At 40.8% G+C, this 24,490-nt stretch overlaps 1 protein-coding gene across 1 annotated transcript in view; it reads right to left on the reverse strand.

Annotated features, from left to right (window-relative positions):
• Positions 1-1,618: 1,618 nt before the first annotated feature.
• Positions 1,619-24,490, reverse strand: part of EIF5B (eukaryotic translation initiation factor 5B) — a 32,470-nt gene continuing 9,598 nt past the window's right edge. The window contains exons 2-24 of the mRNA XM_042867101.1: positions 21,786-21,911; positions 21,617-21,701; positions 20,596-21,244; positions 19,891-20,111; positions 19,568-19,718; positions 17,635-17,730; positions 16,949-17,041; positions 15,439-15,519; positions 13,366-13,670; positions 12,638-12,745; positions 12,377-12,487; positions 11,362-11,429; positions 10,110-10,251; positions 9,032-9,163; positions 8,267-8,449; positions 7,968-8,129; positions 7,163-7,294; positions 5,792-5,923; positions 5,589-5,665; positions 5,304-5,468; positions 4,275-4,413; positions 3,587-3,748; positions 1,619-3,168 (exon numbers count right to left, since the gene is read on the reverse strand). Coding sequence (XP_042723035.1) covers positions 3,061-3,168; positions 3,587-3,748; positions 4,275-4,413; positions 5,304-5,468; positions 5,589-5,665; positions 5,792-5,923; positions 7,163-7,294; positions 7,968-8,129; positions 8,267-8,449; positions 9,032-9,163; positions 10,110-10,251; positions 11,362-11,429; positions 12,377-12,487; positions 12,638-12,745; positions 13,366-13,670; positions 15,439-15,519; positions 16,949-17,041; positions 17,635-17,730; positions 19,568-19,718; positions 19,891-20,111; positions 20,596-21,244; positions 21,617-21,701; positions 21,786-21,911 — 3,628 coding nt within the window. The 3' untranslated portion in view covers positions 1,619-3,060. The remainder of the gene's footprint in view (positions 3,169-3,586; positions 3,749-4,274; positions 4,414-5,303; positions 5,469-5,588; positions 5,666-5,791; positions 5,924-7,162; positions 7,295-7,967; positions 8,130-8,266; positions 8,450-9,031; positions 9,164-10,109; positions 10,252-11,361; positions 11,430-12,376; positions 12,488-12,637; positions 12,746-13,365; positions 13,671-15,438; positions 15,520-16,948; positions 17,042-17,634; positions 17,731-19,567; positions 19,719-19,890; positions 20,112-20,595; positions 21,245-21,616; positions 21,702-21,785; positions 21,912-24,490) is intronic.

The raw sequence follows: 24,490 nt of genomic DNA on the forward strand, positions 1-24,490 counted from the left end.
GACCGAGGAAAGAAAGAGTATTACGTCATTTCTACTTCATCCTTCAGTAAAAGAAGCCAGCATTGCTCAGGCATTCCCAGCACAGGTGGTAGCTGAGGTACATGTGCTCTCTGAGGCCTGCAAATTCAGGTGTAGAGTTGTCCTTGAGCTATGTGCTTATGAAGGAGAACAAATGGAGACCCTTAAAGTTACTCAAAATAAGCCCTGGATGCCAGAGAGTAAGCCAGAGTGGAGCAATAAGTCTCTTATCAGTCCTCTGAATTGCTTGTACTTGGAGTAGAGCCACGTTCCACTCTTCACATCCCACCGGTTAACGTGCATTTCCTCTGTGCAACAACACAGAGTGTGTGAGTAGCAGAAGTCTGTCAAGAAGGGGTCTGTACCTGGGATCAGGAAAAGGATCTGACCAGAACATGGGCAGGCTCTGGAACAGGCACCCCAGGGCTGTGGTCACTGCCCCCAGCTGCCAGAGTTCAAGTGCTGGGGCACTGCTCTCTGACATTTGGTCTGATTTTTTTGGGGGGTGGTCCTGCACAAAGCCAGGACTTGGACTTGATGGTCTTTACGGGTCCCTTCCAGCTTGGGATATTCTATGAATTAACCCCAACAATTTGTCCCAGATAAGGGGTTTATATGCTTACACCTCTGTTGGTGGGTGTTTTGGACAAGTTTGCTTTTCTAGATGTGTATCAGCCTCATGTGGTAACATTTAGCTCAGTATCTTGAAGGAAGCTGCCTGAAAAGAAAACCTGAATGCACTTGAAGAAGACCCAAATTTTTAATGAAAAAATCTGGGGGTGGATGGGTCAAAATTACCCATGTGAGTTTGACTGTAGAATTGAAAGATGGAATACAATTGCTCAAGCTAGACAGGAGCCAGCAGGGCTCTTTCGCAGTAGAGGTGGTCCACAGCTTCCTGGGCTGCATGAGGAAGAGTCAGCAGCAGCAGGCTGAGGGAATGCAAACAGGCATGGACAGACTGTGAACCTAGTCCAGGTGATCAAGGGAATGGAGCATCTCATCCAAGGGAAGGCTTGGAAAGCTCTGATAAGGGTGGGGAATCTCATCCCTGTATACAGACACTGAGAGGAGTAAGGAAAACAGTCCCTTCTCCACTCTTAATTGACAAAGTACAACAAATTCCTTTTAACACCTCCCCACACAGCCCTGTAACTCAACCCTGGAGATTGTTCAGAGGGCTTCTGGAGTCCTGAGCAGTAGAGGAGTACTCAAAACCCAACTGGATGTACATAATGACAAGCACTTCTATTCCATTTCTCTATTTTGCTGTTACAGAGAAGAATGCATGTGCTGCAGTTCAAGCAAGTATTTAGCTCGCTGCATTTCAGGTACACAGCTCTGATCCTTTGAGTGCTGCTCAAGATATACTTGAAGCTTTCATCTTCAAGAAGAGGATTACTTTTAACTGATATTTTCATTCTCCCTTACTGAGCCCTGCTTCAAACCCCTAAGTATTTTATTCAAGTTTTCTGCTCCCCTTACACCATTTAATGAAGGCATTTTACTAGTTTTGCAACAGCATCCTGCAAAAATAGCAACACTGTTTCCCCTTCTGGATGTGAAGAAACAAATTAAGAACACATCAAGACCACATTAATTGACATCCATGATCTTAACATCTTTTATTAGTGTAGCATTTGTGATTGCATAGTTTGCAAAAGAAAATTGTAACAACTAATTAATTGCAGTCTCCTCTCTGAGACACCGGAACTCGTTCTGTTCTAAGCCACAGCCATATGCAGTGATGCGAGTCTAGCCTCACTCTAACAAGATGAAAATGTCCTTTTCCAGGGCAAGATAAAGTCTAACAAACAAAAATAATTTCTTATTAAGTTCAGGTGGCAAGTTGTTAACTGCTCCTTTGTAATGGAGCATAGACAGTCCCCAGCATCAAATTCAGGCTTTTTTCCAACTCAAGGAAAGAGATCTAATTGACAGAATAAACGTGATCAAACTGCTCACCGCAACTTAAATTCTTCTATTTTGAATCATTAAATCAGATCGTTACAGATTTCACTTCAGCTTGCGTTTGCTTCCCAACTCTCACCCCAGGCTGAACATTAACAGTGCCTGAGGAAAGGTAGACTGGGGGAGCTGGGGGGAGAGAAGGGATGGAGATGGTGGGATGGCACTGATTGGCACTGATTCCTGGTCATCACAAACACCTTCTGAACCGGACCTGTCCTACCATGATACACAACCGCAGGTCAGCACCTGCAGTCAGCACTTACATGTGGACAATCGCTTTGCAGCAGCTGCAGAGATGACACATCCAACCTCCTTCCCACCACGACCCTCCCATCGTTCTGACCTGCAACTCATGAGGGACGTTTTGTTTATTGAAGCGCCGTCAAACAAGAGCCGTATGTCCATCTCCTTTATTGCAGCTCTGCGTTATAATGATTACAGGTTGACTGTCATGAACTGTACAAGCAGTAGAAGGCGGCCAACTATGCTTTACATCATTTCACACAAAGCAAATACAGAAAGATCCAATCGCCTAGTTGTCTATTTAAAAAAATGTCTATAGGCACAAAGCAGAAGAATGTTGGAAAAGAGAATCAAGGAAAGAGGTATGCATAAATAAAGAAGTACTTCTTACATCAAAAATGTCCCAAGAATCACAAAGTCTGCAGAAGCTTAGTTAATCAAATACTGCAGTACTGATCTCATCAGTATAAAAGTGAAAGAGCTTTAGTTCTGTAATAAAAATTCAATTTATTTTACTTTATTTTGGAGAGAGGAGGGAAAAAGGGTGGAAGGAAAGTGTAAGAGAAGAAAGGGCAAACTTTAAAACAGCAGCCAGTATTGGGAAGGGCGGTGGGAACAGGTGAACAGGCACATTGGAACCGTGGGAACATGTAAATTGACCACTGTCAAACCAGTGTAAATTTCTTGGTTTCTCATGGAAAACATTTTATCCACATATTTTCCTCCCAAACACATATCCAACACTGTCTTCAGTATACGACTTTGTTGGTAACTTTTAAAACAGAAATAGCAAGTCTATTCCTGCCTCCCATCGCTGTAAAAAGTTATCTAGATGATTTCAAACACCTTCTTCAGCTCCACTATGAGCTGCCAGTCAGACTTCTGCATTTCGTCCCTGAACCAGTCCTTCAGAGCATCGATGGACTGACGGCTGATCTGTAACACACAAGACAAGCCCATCAGAAACAGATGTGCACGGTGACAAAGGCAGCTCTTCACACACCGCGAACAGCAGCCTACAGAAAAGGCACCCACCTACAGACCAGGAAGGGGTGAGCTGTGAGCACCAACTACAGACAACGATACACAAATAGCTCGCTTACTACATTCCCCCTCTGGCGCACTGAGCTTCCAAGTGCTTCTAGCTACAGTACCTCATTCCTTTGGCTCTCCTGAGCAGCACTGCTACAGAAGTCATAATAAGGCTACGGAAGAACACAACAAAGCCCTGCACGAGGAATTTCAAGTGGCTCTCTGTCTCCAATGAGGGTCACCAGTATCAGTTTTTCAGGCTTCACACGACTGTTTCACTTTGTTACCCCTGTCATACACCACAAATGCAGCTGGCTTTTACCTTACTGACGAGGATGTCTGTGGCTTCAAAATGCCGTCCATACATTTTCGGTGATTCACCAGGAATAGGTTCTATTTTAACACACACTTCTTGGCCTTTTTTTGCCACTTCCACTGGCTTGTGGTTTATTTCAATACTTGTAACTATTCCAATGTCAACAAACTGTAACGCAAGGAAGAAACTGTAAGACAGATAGCAAAATCCATGCACGGGTGCTCTCTCAATTCCTGCTAGTTGCTCACATGATGCTATCAGAGCCACTACCTCAGAACTTGCAAATGAGCACTGTGAGCACAGAAAAGGGCAGCGGTGCCAACCCCTCTGTAGCTCATCTGCCTTATTTGTTATCCTTCAGAACATCAAGACTTGAGTTCTCCCATTATTAGTGACCAGCAGTGGAAGTTTTGCTTGTTACTCTGCATCACAACATCAACATTGCACAAAGGAGAGAGGCTGCCTGCCACAGCCGTGCTATGCTTCCTGGCAGGGCACTCTTTGCTGCAGGATGTGACCCTTCCAGCAGAGTAGCACGATGGCTGATCATTGCAATAACCGATCTAAAACTCTGCATCTCATCTCCTCTGCCAAAGTTCTGCACAACGATGAAATGCATGCAAACATTTCCTGGTGCATCATTCCAGCAACTACCAGCTAGATCGAGCATCCTTGGGAAGAGGCTCTTACTCACATTTTTGCTGGGTACACACATGGGAGTCCCCTGCTTCACCTGGCCTGCCTCCACCACCACACCCATCACTATTGGGTCACGGGAGTTGAAAATAAACTGAGGGAGTATTTTCATCTTGCAAGGAAATACTGCTATATGCCTGGAAGACAACAAAGAAAAGGTGTTCTGAAATAGATGCTGCAACGGCAACCAAAGCACACAGTTCTGCCCGCTATCACACAGCCTAGACGTTTATTCTAACAGTGTCACTTGACAAAGCATCAGGCAGGAAAATTCTCTGCTGATCCTATTCAATGCTCCATCTTCAAGAACTATAGGTGACAATGACAGTGACAGGCAGGGATGTCGTGGATTTTATTGTGACTGGCTCAGGCACTGGCTAAGACTGTGACCAAAGGAACAGTAATTGCAGTGCAATTATAACCTCAGAGGAGCATGAGAAGTGTTGCCACAATCCATCAGCAACTGAAGAAATTCAAAACTTTCGTTTGTGAACAAGGATTTCAAAATGTTGAGCTACACAGTCTCAAATTTGGATTAAAAATAAATGGTTTACTGTCTTTACTGAGGACCAGATTCCAAAAATTAAGTTTTGGATCCCCATAAAGCCTTAAATGATAATTCATGCTACTGCAGTCAGAACTGAGCCCTGTTCACTGCAATTACATAAACATGAAATAATAGAACCCAAACCCTTCTGCTTGCTTTCTCAACTCTGCAGCTCCCATCTGTCAGAAAAGTATATGAGGGAAACCTCATTAAGAACACTCCATGTTGCATGAGCTAAGTCTTGCAATGACTTCACAACTCCCACCCTACTAATCCTAATCCTGGATGTAAACATTTAGACTGGACTGTATTCCTGAAAACTAACAGTTTATTGTCCCATCTTCTTCCTCTTTTCCTTCCTTCACTACTTCTAAGCAATAACTCGCAATCAACGAGCTAAATGCAATTTCATTTAGTAATAAAAGGATTAAGAGACTCTGTTACTTACGAAGCATGCAGAATAGAACTGCTTTTACTTACTTGAATTCTTCTTGTTTCTGTTTTTTGTAGTCTTGTCTGTATTTTGTGAAGGCATCAAATAAGTGATAAATTATTTCAGCACTAAAAATTCTCACTCCTAAACTATCAGCCATTTCCTGTGCGTCACGTTCGATCCTCACATCAAATGCCAGGATGACTGCATATCTGCAACAGAAAGAAGTCAAGCAGTTCAGCAGGCAGATCACAGAACTGCAGCTGAGAAGGGAGGCTTCCCGAAACACCGCTATGCATTTGCCAACACAGTAAAGCAAAGAGCTCACTTACTGGGGGTCGTGTTCCAACATAACGGATGCCTTCATAACATCTTTTTTATGGACAGGACCTATGTTAATTCCTGCATACTGTTGAAGAGAAAAGGCACACAAATCAGTCACTGACCTTTCTGAGTTGAAAGGAAACAGTTATCAACTCAAACACCACCACACAGCAATAGAAGCAACATCAGACGCAGCACAGAGAGCACTTACTGGCACTTCTGACGTTTTAAGAAATTCAAGTAATGCTTCCAAAGACCCTAAAGTAGAAGCCTGGACATAAACACCCTTCTCTTCTAACTTGATTGCATTCAGTGTTTGCTTCAGTTCGTGTATCAGTTCATCCTTTAGAAAGAAAAGCAAGGTTTAGTTCTTTTGCTGTTCTTGGTATGCAGTCTTCCTGTTCCTGACAGCCGTACCGACAGGTACCAGCATGGAGCCCCACAGTACAGGTCACACACTGCCCTGTGATACACTGTGGCTTGGTGAGAAGAGCCTGTACCAAATCGTATTTGAGGGCTTTGAAAGAAGGTGACCACAAACACAAAGCAGACAGCCATCTTGAGAGCCAGTAACACTTCTCTGCAACTTATGTTGTTCCACCAAGCTTCTTCCAGCAAGATGAAAGAACACACAAAACAGCATGTGCCGGTGTCTTCAGTTGCTCAACTGAACATTAACAGAGAGAGATCCCTAAAACCATTGGCTAAAAAGGATTCTGAATGCCTCATGAGCAGCAAGGCCTAGGTACACCACAGAGGATATCAGAGCAGAAGGGCCACCTTGTTGCTCTGAGACATTACAATCCTGTTTTCAAGAGCCTGTGCCTCTCAAGCCTGAACACTCTTTTCCTCTAACAGATCAATAGTTGTTACCTTTTACTTTTAAGTTCTCACACATCTACAACAAGTAGATCTTGCATACATACTCTGATCTACCCAGAAAAAGCCTGTAACTGGAGGATCTGAAGGACTAACCTTCCTTAAGAGGCAAAGGCAAGTAAACAGTAGGCTGAAGGAAAACTGTGGATAAACAAACTATCAGCACAGTGGGTCTTCTTTTTAAACTACTTCTTCACTTTGGAAGGGCAGGAGCATCTCATCTGAATTTCAGTTTTTGAGATAGATGTGTTCTTTCTTTGGCCTCTTTGAAAGTTACAAAAGAAAGTTTATTACGCAAGTCTTTCCAATCCTGATGATAGTTTAAGAAACTCCACCAGCAGTGTGATTTCACTGAAATAAATGTATGAATCACTACAGATGCTGAATCAGTAGTTAATAATGCAGTGCACAGTGTCAAACTGTGCTACGATGTGTTTTCAGTCCTTATTCCATAAGTAGAGACAACCCAGCAAAATACCAAGGAAAACTAAGAATCAAGATAGCAAAAACATCAATGCAGTAACACTTAAGATGCTGCAGAGCCTTGTGTCCAGATGATTGTAACAGTTTCTCACACATAACCAAAAAAATAAGCATAACAAGCTACTTGAACATTGAGCTCTCAATCTTGGGATGAACTTCACCACCAAAGAGCTCAGTCACCCCCAGATTAAGTGTCTCATTTCAACATCAGCCATCTCACCTTCAGGACTGGGACTTCATCCTCTTTATGAGCTACAAGCAATGGCAAACCAGCCAATGTTTTTTCCAAATCTTTCCCAAGAATTTTCACACCTTGAGCAGCAACCACCTCTTTGTGCTTTTCGTATTGGTTCTGAAAAGGAGAACACACAGTAGGAAAGAGTTCACATAGATGCTACTCAGCAATACAAAGTAGTAGTAAAGAGATGATGAAGAGCTCACCACCAGCAAGTGCAGCAGACAGGACGACAGTGAAATCCAGCTCTTCCTATCTATCAGTTACTTTCTCTACTTCACAGTGCTGACATCCTGTTTATCTGAATACTCTTCTCCCATTAAATTTTTTTTGTTATTATTGTTGGGATTCAGGAATGGGAGACAAGGCATGCAGCAGCAGGGGAACTGTCCAAGGCACAGAAGAGGACCAACAACTTGGGCACACTAGGAAACTGCAAGCAGTGATAGGAAGTTGCTCACCAAAAATACATCTGCCATCAAATCACCGAAATCCACCTTGTTGGTGGAAATCCATCTTGTTGACCTGGGAAACTTATAATGTTAATACTGCTGTTTAACCCCACACAAGACATAAGTCTCATAACAGTTTCACACACCTGTTTATCTTTTGCTTTGAATAAAGAGAAGCAATGGCCAGAAATGCTTTTTACATATTGTACTGCCTTCCCTTTCAAGTCATCCTTCCATACTGCTACTGAATTCTACTACATTCTCCATTGTATCAAAACTTGATTTTACTCTGGTTCTGAACGCTCTCTTAATGCCAGTACACCAACCAGTTTCCATACCTTAACTCGTAGCTCCTTCATAGGAGGAGGTAGCAGAAGACCTCTAATCTGAGTCACTATGGGACCTTCTACACCAGGAACAATAATGGTGTCTCCCTCCCTCAGGCGTCCATTAATTAAAATAACATCTATGGTAGTGCCCATGCCTGGCAGTGCTTTAACCTGAACGAAAGAGGGAAAGAAAGTTAATCTCTGCTTTAACAATTATTTCTTTTTTTAACTGTAAGCCAAGTAGAAGGGAGCGAGGGGGTGAGGGCAGAAATTTCTGGGTGAGTTTCAAAGAATAGCTGCTGAATTACCTCCATGACTTGAGCTCTCAGTTCTTGACACTCAGCCAATCTCTTGGTCAGCATAGTTTGCGTTAGCTCAACGAGAAGAGCTATCAGACTTCCCATGCCATCCCCTGTGTGAGCAGAGGTAGGTACAAGAGAAACAAAAGTGCGGGGATCCTTATTCTCATAAAACAAGGCAGCATTCAAACCCTGCAATCAGGATTAATAGTTACTTGAGGAAAACAGATACGTACACACACACACCATATACACACAGTTAACAGTAACATACAATTCCAGCCAACCACTGCGATTCTCTACTTTAATTTAAATAAAACCAACACAGTTACTGGCAGCTCACTACAGCAACCTATATTTGGATGCAGCATGGGATAACTCTACAAAGCCTATTACCACATGAAGCTTCTAGATACTATTGTATGCCACCAACAGCTGTTCCCACAGTTGATACGACTCGCACCCCTCTGGTGTCCAAGGGAACAAGGGACAGGTGGGATTCTCTGGTGTGATTCCCAAAGAGGGTAAGAACAGGGACAGAGAACTTGATTTGCTCTTCGTGTCTTCACTGACTACGCACAGCAATTTGCTGTTACTTTTCTGCAGTCTAGCGCTCCAACGATGGAGCAGTTCAAAGAGCTGTTATTTGACAACAAAATTTGGCTCATGGACAGTAAACACCAACGTGTCAGAAGCGATCAAAACCACCACACCCGCAGCACCATCCTTACTACCACTTCTATTAACAGAAAAGACTTGCACATTCCAACCTACCTGTTTTGCAAATTCCACTATGATAGCTTTTGCACGTTCTTCAAACTCATCTTTTGTATTCTTTTTCTGCTTCTTTAAAGTCACAGCTACATCTGTATCAGGACTTTTTTTCCAGTCGTATAACCTGTCGATCTTGAAAACACAGTAATACATCATCTTCCGCAACATGAAGGACAACTTTATGCTTACTCCACACGATTTGAGATAAATACTTCATCAGCTAGCAATACTGGATGGCTAGCAGTCAAATCGACTTGCTTCAAAGGCATTATTTCTCTACGTATCTACCCGATGCCAGAGCGAATGTCAGGAAAGCAATACTACTTCATATTTTAATCATTTAAACCATAATAGTCTGTGTTCATATGGAAGAAGTTTACATACATCATTTACGTCAGGTTTAAGATAAAACACTCAGACAAAAGAGACTCATGTACAGCTTTACATACACAAAAACTTGAGGCTGTTTTTGATTCCCTTTGAAAAGTGATTGCACTCATTTTACAAAGATTTTTCTAAACTTACTGGTGAATTTGAACCCTTTCCCACACTGCTACAGAGATGGTTGGGGCTGTGCAAAACATATAACCTGCATGCTTCAGAAAGACTTCCAGAAAGCAAACTGATCTTAGGTCCAAAGAACTGGCTTTACATCTCAGAACTGGATCTTAGAAAATGGATTATGACCTAAGTGACAGGACTATAACAGAAACCATAAGATCTTTTTGTTAATCTTTTATCACCCCTCCAGCCAATCGTTTTAAAAACATCACAGCTATTTTCAGTAATGAGATAAAGCTGCCTTGGCTCCAGCAACCTTTAATGCTAATATTCAGTTCACTTTCAAAAGTATACTGAAGTTATGTAAGTTTATCAGTAAGAACTGTGAGACAAACTGCCACATTGTTCTGCAAAACTCCCATAAAGCAGCTGACCAAAATGCAGCAGAAAGGAGCTAAGAACCACTGCTTCAGTCTTTGCACAGGCAATTCAAGATCATGAAAGACAACAGAAAACTAGAGTCAAAATACCTTCTTACAATATTAAAAAATACCATCATAGAGAAAAGCTTTCTTACCTTGTTGAGAGCTACAATAAAGGGGCATTTCTTAGATTTCAACAGGTTTATGGATTCAATTGTCTGTGGTTCCAAACCATGCATAATGTCAACTACGAGAATGGCAATGTCACAAAGTGAGCTTCCTCTATTTCTTAAATTGCTGTGGCATTAAAAGAGAAAAAAGATCATGTTGCAACAGAACTTTAAGAAAATCACCAAATACAGTGTCAAACTTACACTCATGAATAAAAAGTGAAAGCTGATCAAATATTCATCTTTCCCCCATCAGAAATTGTCCTTCATTATGCGTCCATGAAACACTGAAATAATACTGTGAAGTCCATTTAACAGTGTATATTTGAATACACATCAGCAATATTAAGAAGAAACTACAATTCTGCCTGTAGCTTTCCTGCTGTTATAGACTTCTCACAAGTCATGATTCACTGAATTGCTTTGAGTGGAAACTGAGAGGGTTACAGTGAAGTATAGGAGGAAAATCTGAATGAGACAGATGACTCAATGTTATGACAAACACCAGCATCAGACACCTGAAGTGTTGAATAAAACCTGGCTAGAAAAAGGGCTGTAAGTGACAGGATGCCAAGAAACAGGTCAGAATATCATCATGTACCTAAGGCCTGGCACGTCAATCCTTTTAGAGGCTAACATTTAAGAACATCACAACAAAGTCTTAATCCTGTCCAGGGATTTCATCTGAACACCACCTCAGTGAGAACAGCTGTGCACAGTGTGCTTTTAACTTAAAAGATGATCTAGCATCTTTTGTCTGTATGCCACCTGTATCCCTGTACTGTACAAGAACTCTGCTAGGAATCTGCTTATTTGTGCAACTGGTGTCTCACTGTGTCCTGAACTCAGTTATATCAGCTGGACACAGAACTGGAGACGAGGAGAAGAGCTTGATTTTTTCATGCCAGCATACCTGGGTCACCCGTTCTTCTACAGCTACCTTCCTTCCTGCCTCTATCTTCCCTCTTACAATAATTATATTAACAAAAATTATTTATGTGTTTTTACAGACACTCTTGTCTCAACTGGCATGAAGACAGGACATTAACCAGATATTAAATGCCAGATATTAACCAGATATAAAAAGCAGCTGCAAAGTAAGCAAACCTCTACTTCAGTTTTTATAAAGGAAGAAGAAACACAACAGACTAGAGAAAGACTGAATACTCAGTTAAAAATACATGCAGATGCTTCAGGCATCTTCTGGGAAATACAATACTGTGTGAACGAACATTACCTGAAAGACTCATGTCCTGGAGTGTCAATTATCAGCATTCCTGGAATTTTTATGTTCTCTCTGTCAAACTAACATTGCAAAATATTAGTCACCTTGGCAAGGTAGTGCAAGAAGAAACCTGAGCTGGCAGCTTACAGATAGCACTTGCTTCAGAAAATCCACAGACATTTTCAAGCCAGCACCTCCACAAAATAAATCAAGGCTAATTGCCATACAAAAAATACAATGCAGTACATCTCCTAGATGCCAAATAGCCATAAGCTCAGGTAAGATTTGTTAAGACAAAGTAGCCTATAGGAGGGGAACAAGAAATAAGAAAAACCCCAGAAAATACATTCAAGCTAGCAAGATCTATCACCTTTGTTGTGAATGTTTTCTCGTCCCCAAGGATTTCACATTTTTAAAAGACTACATAAAACTTCTGTAAAATTAAATAAGTTTAAAACATATATATGGAATTAAGAGAGACTTTACTGTTAGGATTTTCCAGGAGCTAATGATGCAAGCTCATCGTTATTTTCAGTAGCAGCCAAATGTTTTGTGAGGAAAGTTTGTCCAGAACGCTTCCTCAGCACTTAGCTGAATAGTTTTAGGATTACTAAACTAAAATTACAAGTAATATTTCCATCCCTTAGAAACAGGCATCACTGCCAAAGTTTTTCGGTCAGCTGCTACAGGCAGCATATAGTATCCAAAACCAGCAATACACAACAGTTGCTATTTCTCTAACAATAACATTCATCACCTGTGAACTGGACCAATTTCAGCAGAGGAGGTAAGAAGTGAAGCTTTGTTAACAATAAAATACTCAGTAAGTTTCAAAAGTCAGAGCTTACAAAGTTATTGCCTATAGGAATTAAATCAACACCAGTGTTGGCAGGAAAAGGGTATCTGACTTTGTGGAGATGTCTCACAAGGCCTAAGTAGTAACTAGTTTACATATATTATTTTATATATTATACAAAAATATTACATTATATATATATATTTAAGTCTTTGAAGTGCTATAACTTACATTTTTCACCATCTTAGTTTGCTCATTAATAGCTTCAAGGGGCACATTAGTTGCACCTATCTGCTGGGTGATCCCACCAGCTTCACTGTCCTGCACATGAGTATGGCGGAGCTGAAGGCAAAAACAAGAAAAAAAGACCAGAAATATTCACATGCCAGATCCCATTTAAAGTAACCCCTTTGAGGACAATTTAATCTTTTCTATTTTTAACCCCAAAAAACACACACACAAGGAGAGGTACCTTCACATTCTGCATCTTACCTTATCTAAAATTTTGGTCTTGCCTGTATCTACATGCCCCAGGACACAAATAACTGGTGCTCTCAGCTTTTCAGTGTTGGCATTTTTGCTGTTTTCAGCTCGACGCTTCTATATAGGAGATGCAGGAAAATTGTTACGTATAAATCAAGAAACACAGCTCACCCCTTGAACTGACCACATATCTACACTAAACAAAGCTAACAGCAGGACTTAAATTTTCAAGGCAATTCAAGGCCTGCCATCCCTCTTTTCCCAAGTCCAAATGCCTACAGCAAATACTTAATGTGTTTTATGCTTGTTGTTGCTGTTATTGTTACAGGCTCGCAGGCTAACTTATCAGCTTTCTCAGTGGTTCATTTTGAAGAAGGAACTTGGGTAAGGAAACAGAGGGCATTAAAGTAGTCAAAAAAAGCTGTACAATTTAGAAATACAGCTTTTAACACTAAAAATCTTTCTCTGTAAAGGATAAAAGCTTTTTTGTCCAGAAGAAGGAGAGACAGACAAGAGTGACACTGACACGTATATTCTTCATGATCAAGCTGTGGTAGATTGGCTCCAGGCAATAACAGGCATTGCCTTCATTAGCCCAATGTATGGACCTGCCTAAACAGTGTCATGACACAGCCATCATTTTGGCAACTATAGTTCAAAGGCCTTCCTGTGAACAGAAAATTCGTTGTTCCTTACACATCATGAGAACTCCCCCAAATAAAGCTGCATCCCAATACCTCAATTCTCCGTTTAGCTTTGTCATAAGCGCGCTCTTCCTTAGTGCGGTCATCATCTGAGTCATACTCAGAATCAGAGCTAATTTCCTTGCTGGGCTTTCTTTCCCCAGACTGCTTCCCAGTAGCTTGGGAATCTGCATCCCTCTCATCTGAAGTCTTCTCATCCTCATCTTCACTCCCTTCGCTTTCCGCATCCTCAGATTCTTCGCTCTCCTCTTCTTCTTCCTCTTCATCCTCTTCCTCCTCCTCTTCTTCCTCATCTACTTCATTTTGTTCTTTGACTTCAATGTGAACAGGTTTGCTCTCTATCAAAAAATAAAATCTAAAGTAAGAACTTGCTTAAATTCACATTTCCAGGGGAGAGAGCAACATAAAGAAATGAAGAAAGTCTTCTGAGTCTGCTGCCAAAGAGAGAGGACTGAGATTAGGTTCCACCCCAGAAGTGCAATGCAAGATCATCTCTCAGCTGTAAATATGAAATGTATTTCATGTTCAGAGCTGATGATTTCAAGTGTTTAGAACCTGCGAAGTAAGTTTGGGGCTGGAGGGAGGAATGATATCAGCAGCACACTTCCATTTGAAATCATTTGCAAAAATTCTGAGAAGTGACATTTTCTAAAGCTCTGTGCACTTGAACAAGGAATGGATGCACTCCCACTTCTAAACAAAGCCATCCTCCAAATTCAACACAGTATGGATTCAGTGATCAGGAAGGTATCTTGAAGCAACAGAAATAATGAGAACAACTGAGCTTTTCTATTACTTTTCATATCTCATTCTAAATTTTCCTAGACCTAATTAATTCCTAATTAAGAAACAATACTTTTCAAAGGGATTCTTCAATAAACAAGATCTATCTGCAAGTAATCTTCTTTCTTTGAAAGCTCCCTGGTTACCACACCTGTAAAATCACAAAGGACAAGCTAACAAACACTCTTTAAAGCTATATCTTGTTCTCTTTACAAAGATGCTAGTAGGCTCACTGCTCTTTGAGATTAGTAATGTTTCCTTGCTACATTGAAAGTCCATGAGCTTATTAATAGACTAGATCTAATTCCAAGAATTCCAAGGAAGGTTTTTTTCTCCACATCACATTGGCAGTTCCTTCAAATACAAGTAGCAAGAAGCAGAATAGAGGCATTCTCCTCAGTGTAGTAGCAGCAGACTTTAAAGAAGGTTAGCAGCCATTAGTACTCTAAGGTAGAACAGCCTAAGACCATAGGAGCACACACTAGCAATGAAATATGATGTGTCCACAGCTGAGCAAATGAAAAAAGACTTGGATAGTTCTTGATCTCAACAACAAAGGCAGATCATGGAAGCACTAACTACAGTAATTAACTGCTGTTCTGGAAGATCCACAGCAATGTATCTTTCCTCCAACAGAAGAGGAAAATATCTGAGAAATTACCCCTACATTTTTGCTCAGCTCTTAACAACCCCAACAGAAGCTGCCATTGACCAGACAGAATAGAGGCTTTGGCACACATGCTTAGGAATATCAATGTTCTGTTAACTCTTCTATGCTTGCCTCTCAAAGGAGAGGAGAGAAGGTACTTAGAACTTACTGTAATGCATGCATGCTAACCTTCAGGCCACCTCAGTCTCTCACCCCTTTGAGAACCTGTGTTGAAGGTATTCTCCTAGATGTTGCCAGATTTCTGTAGTAAAATCATTAGGGGTTTGGAATAGCTACTAGAGAAATACAGTATCAAGTAGAAAGTTTCTCTTGGCTCCCAAATGAGGTTGAAAGCATACATTAAGAGGAGGGCATTTTATTACTTTTTTACTGCCAATAACATAAAAATATCCAACTGATATATTTTAGGTGATAAGTGCACGTATATTTCCAAAGGGGAGCATCGAACCGTGTCTGTTCAGTCAGTGAAAGCTCTGCCTTTGATGAACAGACAATCTTATGTCTATTTTCTATCACGCTTGCCTTGCAAATTATTTAACAGTGGGACAAGGGGAGTCTAAGCACACTACTGGTTCCATACAAACTAATAACGAAGCCCTGAGAACAACTGTTAATCAGAAAAAAATACATCCATTCAGTATTTACACGCTCACCTTTTTCTCCATCTTCATCACTAACCATGGCTTCCCAGTCATCCAAGCCTGCATCTTCTTCTTCTTCTTCCTCCTTTTCTTCTGAAAAGGAAGAAATCCAACATTAGAGGAAAAGAAACAGCACACCAACATACGAAATTTAAGATGACCTTTCCTTTGACACATGGACTGCTGAAACTTACAAGTTTGCTACCATAATTATAACAAATTATCTCCATACTCCCTAAGTAGAAAAATGCTGCACACTTAAGAAACACGTAAACTTCAGTCCTCTCCACGTAAATTTTACAGTTCTATCACCTTTGCCTAGCACAGCTTATTTTTGGAAGACAGATAAAGTACTGATGCAGTTGCTCCCTGCACATCATGCAAGTGCCTGCCTCATATACATCTCACAGACTTCTACCAAAATCACGTTCCTGACAGGAGCTGCACAATTAACCATTAGCCATGCGTAGCAAAGTGACAGAGAAACAAATTAATGCTGTAACCACCACACTTGTAGTCTTCAATTAGTCTGAAACGTCTACAGAAAGTGCTATTTTAAGACTCCAGGTGCCTTGACACAATTATGCAACATCATGAATTCCAGATTAAATTAATTCATTCCAGCAGGAGCTCAATCAGATAAAAGCTGCTGTCTCTTCTTATAATAGACAAATGGAAAAATGCAGATTCTTAATACTCTCCAAAAGGGGCATTGAACAACACACAGTCATGAAATTTAACATAAAGAAAGAATTAATTCCAGACTGCTGTAACATTAGCTAGGAACTGCTTTCCTGCCAGATAGCTTTTTATTATGGCACTAAAATTGCTTTTGCAAGAGATACATCAAGCCAGAATTAGAGTACACATTCAGTTTGATTTTTACAAAGTTGGAAACTTTGTCACTACTTGCCTGACTTAAGAATAAGGGTAAAAATTGAAACTGTCTCCTCACTGAGAATGAAGTCCAGTATTAAGCTATTCTGCCAAAGTAAATATTGTGCACAGGGAAAAATGACAGCAACAATCACTCAGTAGGCTGATTCCACCTCAGTTTTGCAAGCTAATCCATATTCACTGCATTCAGCACTTGGGAAAACAGAACACTTCATGGTGATTGTATTCTCAGTTTGAAGATTGCAGGGCTGTCACGAGAAGCAACATATTTCCCTCTGACTCCCACATCACACCTGAAAAAACACCTTTCAGAAAACAAATGAAAAGTCAAGGGAGCTAATCACAGGGCCCTGAATGTACCTATATGACACAGCTGCCTACATAATTGAACACGGGAGTTCACCAAGAATAAGGGACCCTTACAATCTCATTCTGACTCTTCATGCCTTTTTACTCCACAAAATTCCATCCGTTCATCCCTTTGAAAGGAAGGCAGCTGCCTCAAGAATGGATGGCCACTCGGCTCCAACCCAACAAGGTATAGAGTAAGAGTGTTGAAAACAGCAAATATCTGCCGTGTGGTGCTGCCCCTGCATGCTTTGAGTTTATTAGCATTACTACTAACCTGGCTCTGCTGGAAGAGGAGACTCTTCTTTTACCAGTGTTTCTAGTTCTACTGCATCTTCAGCTGGGGAAGTCACCTCCAAGCTTTCTGAAACTGCAAGAAGCAAATTAGTTTCCAGGCTCTTTCAGAAGGCCAAATTTCAAAGCAGAGTTAGACATTCAGCTTCACATCTAAGTTTCATTTCAAGTTGAGCTATTAAAGTAAATAACATTTCTATTTGATAGCAAACTAACTGAAGTCCCATGTACTCAATTAAAACAAAGTGTGCAGCTCATCTGAGAAACATCTGGCCTTCCATGCATTCATGTGAAAGTTCAGTTACAAGCTATGACAATCACCGCTGATTTGAACATTAAAACAAAAAGCCACTTTCTTACAAACACAAGAGAGAATGAACCGGTACTAATGAATGAACCACCCATTCTTGCTATACTGTTCTGTTAAAGAAACTAAACTTCTGCAATTCTGATGGGCAGCCAGTTCAGCTCTTTATTCTGAAGTGGTAGGTAGCCATATTACTTATGTTGGAAACTAAAAAACAACAACAAAAAAAGCATAGCTAAAGAACAACATAAGAAACCTGCAGGCACTCTGAAGTGCAATTAATATAGCTGTAGCTGATTTATTCCACAAACATTTCCTGAAGCATGACTAATTTATCAAGTATTCCTAGATACAAACCACACCTTCTTTATTTTCTGGCTGCTGCTGCTTCTTTTTCTTTTTGTCTTCATATATTGGCCTCTTCTTTGGCACAGAGTCTTTGGATGGCACTTCAACACCTGTAATAACATTGTTGGGAAAAAATAAAGTACTGTAGAAAAATAAATCAGGTGACTGCTTCCTTTAGTTTAAATGAAAACAAGTTTTCAAGAGTTGCCAGATGACAGAGGAGAAGAGCAGAAAGTAGGTTCATTGCAGATTTTAACTCTCAAAAAGCAGTCTCATTTTCAAAAGCAGCAGAATTTGAGCACTGTTCAATGCAGTTCTTCAGATACTCTGATCATTCCTAAAGAAGTTACGTTACTAACAGAAAAAAAACACACTGATCAATCAAATTTCCATAGGATTTGATAAACACACACACCTCAAGTTTAACTAACATACGTCAGTGCAAACTCTGCTACGCTCAAATGTATTTAAAATGAGTGTCTGAAGACGACACGCAAACTGGAACAGTTAAGATGCACATCTCTTCTTAAGAGCTTAAGGTTGTTCAGGACAGAATTTAATCTTTTGCTCTTTTTTTCATTTGCTTTTTATTTCTGAGGGTAGTTTGATGGTGTTTTTGTTTGTTTTTCTCCACTTAAAGGAGAAAGAAAAAAGCTCTAGGTATTAAAATAATGGCAATTTCAAGTCATCACCTTACCTTCCAATACCGTAACGTTGGAAAGGATTCAATTATAAAGAAAAGTCTGGTGCAAAAATAAACTCCTTTAATTATCACTACACCTCCTGAAATCTCAAAATTCCTTCAGGTACCCACCTACTTAACTGTGTTGCTTTGAGAAAAATCTGGTTGTGGCAGCAAAGAGATAGAAGAATTCTAGTAATTACAACAGTGGCTGAAGAAAAACCACCACCTTACCGTGTGTTTAAAGATTCATTTCACCAGTTACAGACATTTCTACCCGTTCACACTCCCTAACAGCAAAGTTTCAGACATTGGTTCTTTACAAATATAACAAGAATACTCCTCAGCCTTTGGAATTCTCTTCTTTCACAGAATCACAGAATGGCCAGGGTTGGAAGGAATCTCCAGAATCACGAATCTCCAACCACCCTGCCACAGGCAGGGCCACCAACCTCCACATTCAATATTAGACCAGGCTGCCCAGGGCCCCATCCAACCTGGCCTTGAACACCTCCAGGGATGGGGCATCCACAGCCTCTCTGGGCAGCCTGTTCCAGCACCTCACCACTCTCTCTGTAAAGAACTTCCCCCCGACATCCAACCTAAATCTTCCCTCCCTCAACTTGAAACCATTTCCCCTTGTCCTGCAGTTACCTACCCTTTCAAAGAGTTGATTCCCCTCCTGTCTGTAGGCTCCCTTTAGGTACTGAAAGGCTGCAATGAGGTCACCCCACTGCCTTCTTTTCTCCAGGCTGAACAAGCCCAGCTTCCTCAGCCTGTCTTCACAGGGGAGGTGCTCCAATCCCCTGATCATCTTTGTGGCTCTCCTCCGGACCCTCTCCAACAGCTCCCTGTCTTTCTTGTACTGGGGCTCCAGACCTGGACACAGTACTCCAGGCGGTGCCTCACAAGAGCAGAGTTAGAGGGGATTTCCTTAGCCACAGGAACAAGTCAGCAGGGACAACGCAGGATTACAACACATTTACTTCACTGCAAGGGAGATGTAGATTCTACCTAACTGATAAGTAGGAAAGCTTCCATATATCCCTTTCCTAAAGCAAATGTAAGGAGATAATGTTGTTCCTCTGACTTCAAGCAAAATAATGCATGTGCTGATTACACAAATTAACACAAGAGGATCCAGACCAGCTTTACAAAGATTTACTCAGTATACAATCAAATATAGATAAAAAATACAAAGAGGAGTAAGGGGTGTGAAAAGTAGATTATTTTTATTTTTTTTTAAAAACAGCAGTATAACTTACCCTGAGCTTGGAGTAGTTTAAGAGTAGCCTCTGCCCTGGCTCTGGCTTCTCGTTGAGCTTTTGTTAAAAGTTTTCCCTCCTTCTTCAGACGTTCCTTCCTCTCTTTTTCTTTCTGTTTCTTTCTTTCTTTCCTTTCTTGTTCCAATCGTTCCTAGAGAAAGGTTAAAAAACATGCAGAGATTTTAAAGCACGCTTCACACAAAAGCTGTGTGTTTATTCCATTGATGAGAAAACATATTAAGGATGGATATAGAAGCTGCATACCAGCAAGAGTTCAGGTTAAGTCGACCCTTACTCTGTCCTCAGAGTAAGAAATGCCATACCTCTTCTTTGCGCTTAGCTTCTAATTCCTCCAGTCGTCGTATGCGTTCTTCCTCTTCTCTTTTTGCCCTCTCCTCCTCTTCTTTCATTTTAGCCAAGGCTTCTTGCATAGCTTTAACTGTAGCTTTACTGGGCCCCTTTTTCTTCTCTTTTTCCTTTTCCTCTTTCTCACCTTTCTTTTTTTTCTTGTCTTTTTTCTTTTTGTCCCCTTCATTGTCATCAGCTACAGAAAGAAGAGAGAGGATCAAAGACCCCAGAAATTGTAAAGACTCTAAATGCAATTAGTATTTCCAACACTGTAACTAACTCCAAACAAGGAACATTTTCAGAGGCTACTATACAAGCACTTCATAATAAAAAAAAATGGAACTGTCTCTTAAGTTACAAAGACAGGGCCTGAAGACTTAATGTAACAGATGTCTAACAATAATTAGGCAGAAAAATTATGTTTACATTACAGAACTGCTACGTACATGTGGTAATGAGAATTCACCATCTGGCTTTTGTTTACACCCGTACCTGAATAAACTACAGGCCAGAAAAAATAGCCACATGTCAGCCAACAAAGAGGAAGACAAGGCTACCAAATGATTACTACTCCAGATTTAGAATAAAGCAACAAATCACCTGCACAGCCTGTCAATACTCTGGTCTCCTGATAAAAACTACCATGTTTACATTACAGTTTTAGAAACCATGTTACAAACCCTCTGCTCCTGCAGGAATTTCTCCTTTTTCCCCAGGGCCAGGGGCTGCTGCGACATCAGGAGAAGCCTTCTCTTCAGCTTTTTTTGGAGCTTCCTTTGGCTTTGCTGGTTCCTTACCACCTTCTAATTCTTCCTTTTCTTTCAGTTTCCTCAGTTTGGCTTTTTCTTCCTCACGTTTTTTCCTTTCACGTTCTTTTTTTTCTGCCTTCTTTTGAGCTACCGTTTTTACTTTGAATGATGACTCTTCTTCCTCATCCCCACTTCCAATAGCAGCAGTGGACTTTGGCTTTTGGTTTTTCTTTTGTCCTTTTCTAGGCTGGGAGAACTCATCCGATTCATCACCGCTCTCACCTGTAGACAACGTCCCCACACGCTCCTTGCTTTTCTTAACGTTAGCTTCATCCTCTGACAGTTCATGCTTTTTGTTTGATTTCTGAGTTTTCCCTTTGTTTTTCTTAGGCTGAATCTCAAGATCATCATCATCACTGCCAGAAAGTACGTCTTGTCTTGCTTTCTGAGTTTTTTTAGGTTTTCTATCTTTATCTTCCATTTCCTCACTGTCGTAGTCATTCTCAAGATTGGCTTTTTTGCTCTTTCCTTTCCTTTTTTTGTCCTGTTTTGATAAGCTATCTTCGTGGTCATTTTCAGCCTGGTAATTAAATGATAAAATCAGCCATGGGAAATAACATGCTTTTGAGAGTTAGCATTCAGAGACGTCAAGAAAAACTTCTCTTACTGAAGACGAAGTTTGAAAAGCAGTAACTACGACTGCTGACTGTACTACACTCAGCCCACAGTTAAAATTTATTCTGATTGAGTTCGAATGATGATCATCACACAAAGACACTGCTTAGGGTAAAATATTTCACAATTGACATTTACTATACAAGTATAAGAAGAAATATCCACTAACTTCCTTAGGAGTTCCAACCAGAACACAGACTGACTCTTCTAGGATGGAAGTGTCTGGTATCCCAACTACTTCCTATTACATAGTCTCCCCTTGCCCCACAGTGTTCACCTTTCCTGCAGAAGGTTCCCTCTCAGCTCTCCCTCCTTGTGCTTCTAGTGACAGTTCTTCCAGCTCCTTCAGGATATCATCTTCACTAAAACAGGAAAAGTTATGGTACTTAAGTAAATGAAGTTTTGCAAGGTTAAATAAAATAACGTGGACAGAAAAAAAATCTTACTCAAAATCTTGTTTCTTCTTCTCTTTTTTCTTTTTGCCTTTGGATTTCTGAGGCTCTTGTTCTTTTGCAGCGCCTGCACCTTCTATCTCAGCAGCAAGGGCATCAATATCAATATCATCTTTTGCACTAAAATGCAAAAGGAAAATAGGGTTATTTAAAAGTTCATCTAAATAGAAGTCATTCAAATCATTACACTTAATTGACCCTGTAGGAAAAAAGGAAAAATCTGCATACGTATTATCTGCTTGAAGGTAAAAAGAATGGTAAAACATATTCAGATCTTCCAGTACTGACTTTTAAAATTCAGATGTGAGATTTGATAAAACCTTCTTGGAAGAATACAACTAGACTTTGCTCCTCCAAAAGCCAAATTGCTTATCCCTCCACATCACAGTAGGCATCATGGATGGAAAAGCAATCCCTAAACTGAAAAATGTAAAAAATGATGCAGAAGGGATTTCCTAATTCAGTAGGAGCAATCTGCTGATTGAGAAGCAGAATATCACCCCTACTGGACTAAACATCTGAAAAAAAAAAACTAGTAATGCAGTTGACAAGCAATTATTTCCACCATTTGCATACTTAGTAGCACCTCTCTCAGGCCTAAAAACAGCTAAAAGAAGTTTCACTAGGCATCTGAAATAATACAATGAGATCTAATGAGAAGGAGAATGTAAACTTCTGTTTCAAAAGTATCTTCCTTTCTTGTTACAAGTAACCTCATCTGCAACCAAGAAACAAAAGCTCTTTTACTCTCTTTTATCAATAGCAGTAAATCAAATGCACTTTTTTGCTTCTCTTGTACCAGCAGAAGGGAGCAAAGATGAAGTCTAGTGCCCAGAGGTTTGTCATGTGATGGTACTCACAGTGCAGCTGTGAGAAAGGTGACTTGCCTATTCCCCGCTACACACTTAAAACTTAGGTTTTTAGACCTACTGAAGTAGTAAGCATTAGGATACCACTCATATCGCAGCTTGCAGCTTTTATAAATTATATTTATTAATCATTTAATCTGCTACAGATATCTCAACTAACTCCCTCTTAGGTACACGGGCAGAAAACTACTCACTGACTCAAAGTTTCACTGTCTTGATCACTGCTACCCACTTTCACCAGCCAGACCTCCAAGAGCACCCAGTCCGCCTATCACCAAGATTTCCCACTAAACCACATCCCTCAGTACATCTAAATGTTTCTTGAACACCTCCGAGGTCAGTGACTCCAACACCTCCCAGGGCAGCCCATTCCAGCACCTGACCACCCTTTTGGACCTTTCTTAACGTCCAACCTGAACATCCCTTGGTGCAACTCGGGGCCATTCCCTCTCATCCTACAGCTGTTACCTGGGAGAAGAGGCCGACCTCTACCTCACCACAGTCTCCTTTCAGGTTACTGTAGAGAGCAATAAAGTCCCCCCTGAGCCTCCTCTTCTCCAGACTGAACAATCCCAGTTCCATCAGCCACTCCCCATAAGACTTGTGCTCCAGGACCCCTCACAACTCCAGGGCCTCAATGACTTCCTTGTAGTGAGGGGCTCAAAACTATTATATATGGATTACATTTTTCAGAATCTTTGGAGAAATGCTTAAGTCTCTGTGCAAAAAGTGAGGGCTCAGAGAATCATTTTTACATGCTGACATTCGCAAACCCAATTTATCCCCAAATCTCTGCATTAACAAGTCACCAGAACGGTCTGTCTGTGACAAAAGCACAAGATCAACTATTATTTGTTTTCAAGATCATAACTTTTCTTCTATACCGACAGAACACACCTAATAAAAAGCAATCCAACGAAGCAGCTCACCATCCAGCACGTTGCCAGGGATACGTGCTCTTAGTCAAAACAAGAAAAGCAAATCTCCATTATACCCACTGATATATTTCTCACAGAAACATAACTCTCCAGTAGTTAACGCTGATTTCTAAACCAATCCCCCATGTACCCCAAGGGGAAAAAGAATAAACTTTGGGGTCATTAGCACCTTAGAAACAGCTGACTGGACGTTGAAGGGCTGTTTTTATACGCAGTTGAACTGGCTGTGGTCCTGGGGTAGCACAGAGCTGAAATAAAAATGTCAGCAATCATCCCTACACCTCAAGCTAACTATGCTACACGCAGGCCCACGCACAGGTCCTTTCTTTTTATGCCCAGTGTAGCCCGTCAATTTATTAAGTACACTCACTTACCTCCTTCTACCTTGAATCAAAGGAGGAGATTGAGCCTAACGTGAGCTGGAAGTAATTAGAAGAGACTGCTGCTACTGCTTCCAGTGGCTACACAGCTCACATCAACTGTTACAGGACCTTACCCAGATGGCTGCATGGACATGAAAGAGGCAAACTTTTAAGCAGGCTGTAATCCACATGGATATTCTCATGACTTTGCAACTTTGCAGAAAGCACGTTCAAACATAACCACCTGTTTTTACGCCACTAGCAAAGAGAGCTTATGGCACTTCATGCCTTCCAGGATGCAAGCTTTAAGGAGGGGAAACAGGGCATGTGTATTATGGGTGGGTTTCCTTTTTTGTTTGGGGTTTGTTTTGCCTTTAAATCTGCATGCTTCAACTCCATCTTGAACAGGGAAACTTCTTTGGGGAAAAAGATCTGAAATTAAACACCAAAAAAACTCATTCACAGACATTAAGCTTTAACACCCACCAGCGAGCACAATTTAGAAATAATAATGAAGACCACTCAGCTGT

Source organism: Lagopus leucura, unplaced genomic scaffold, assembly GCF_019238085.1.
Source record: "Lagopus leucura isolate 7727_CA_CO unplaced genomic scaffold, USGS_WTPT01 Super-Scaffold_100001, whole genome shotgun sequence".
NCBI classification, from domain to species: Eukaryota; Metazoa; Chordata; class Aves; order Galliformes; family Phasianidae; genus Lagopus; species Lagopus leucura.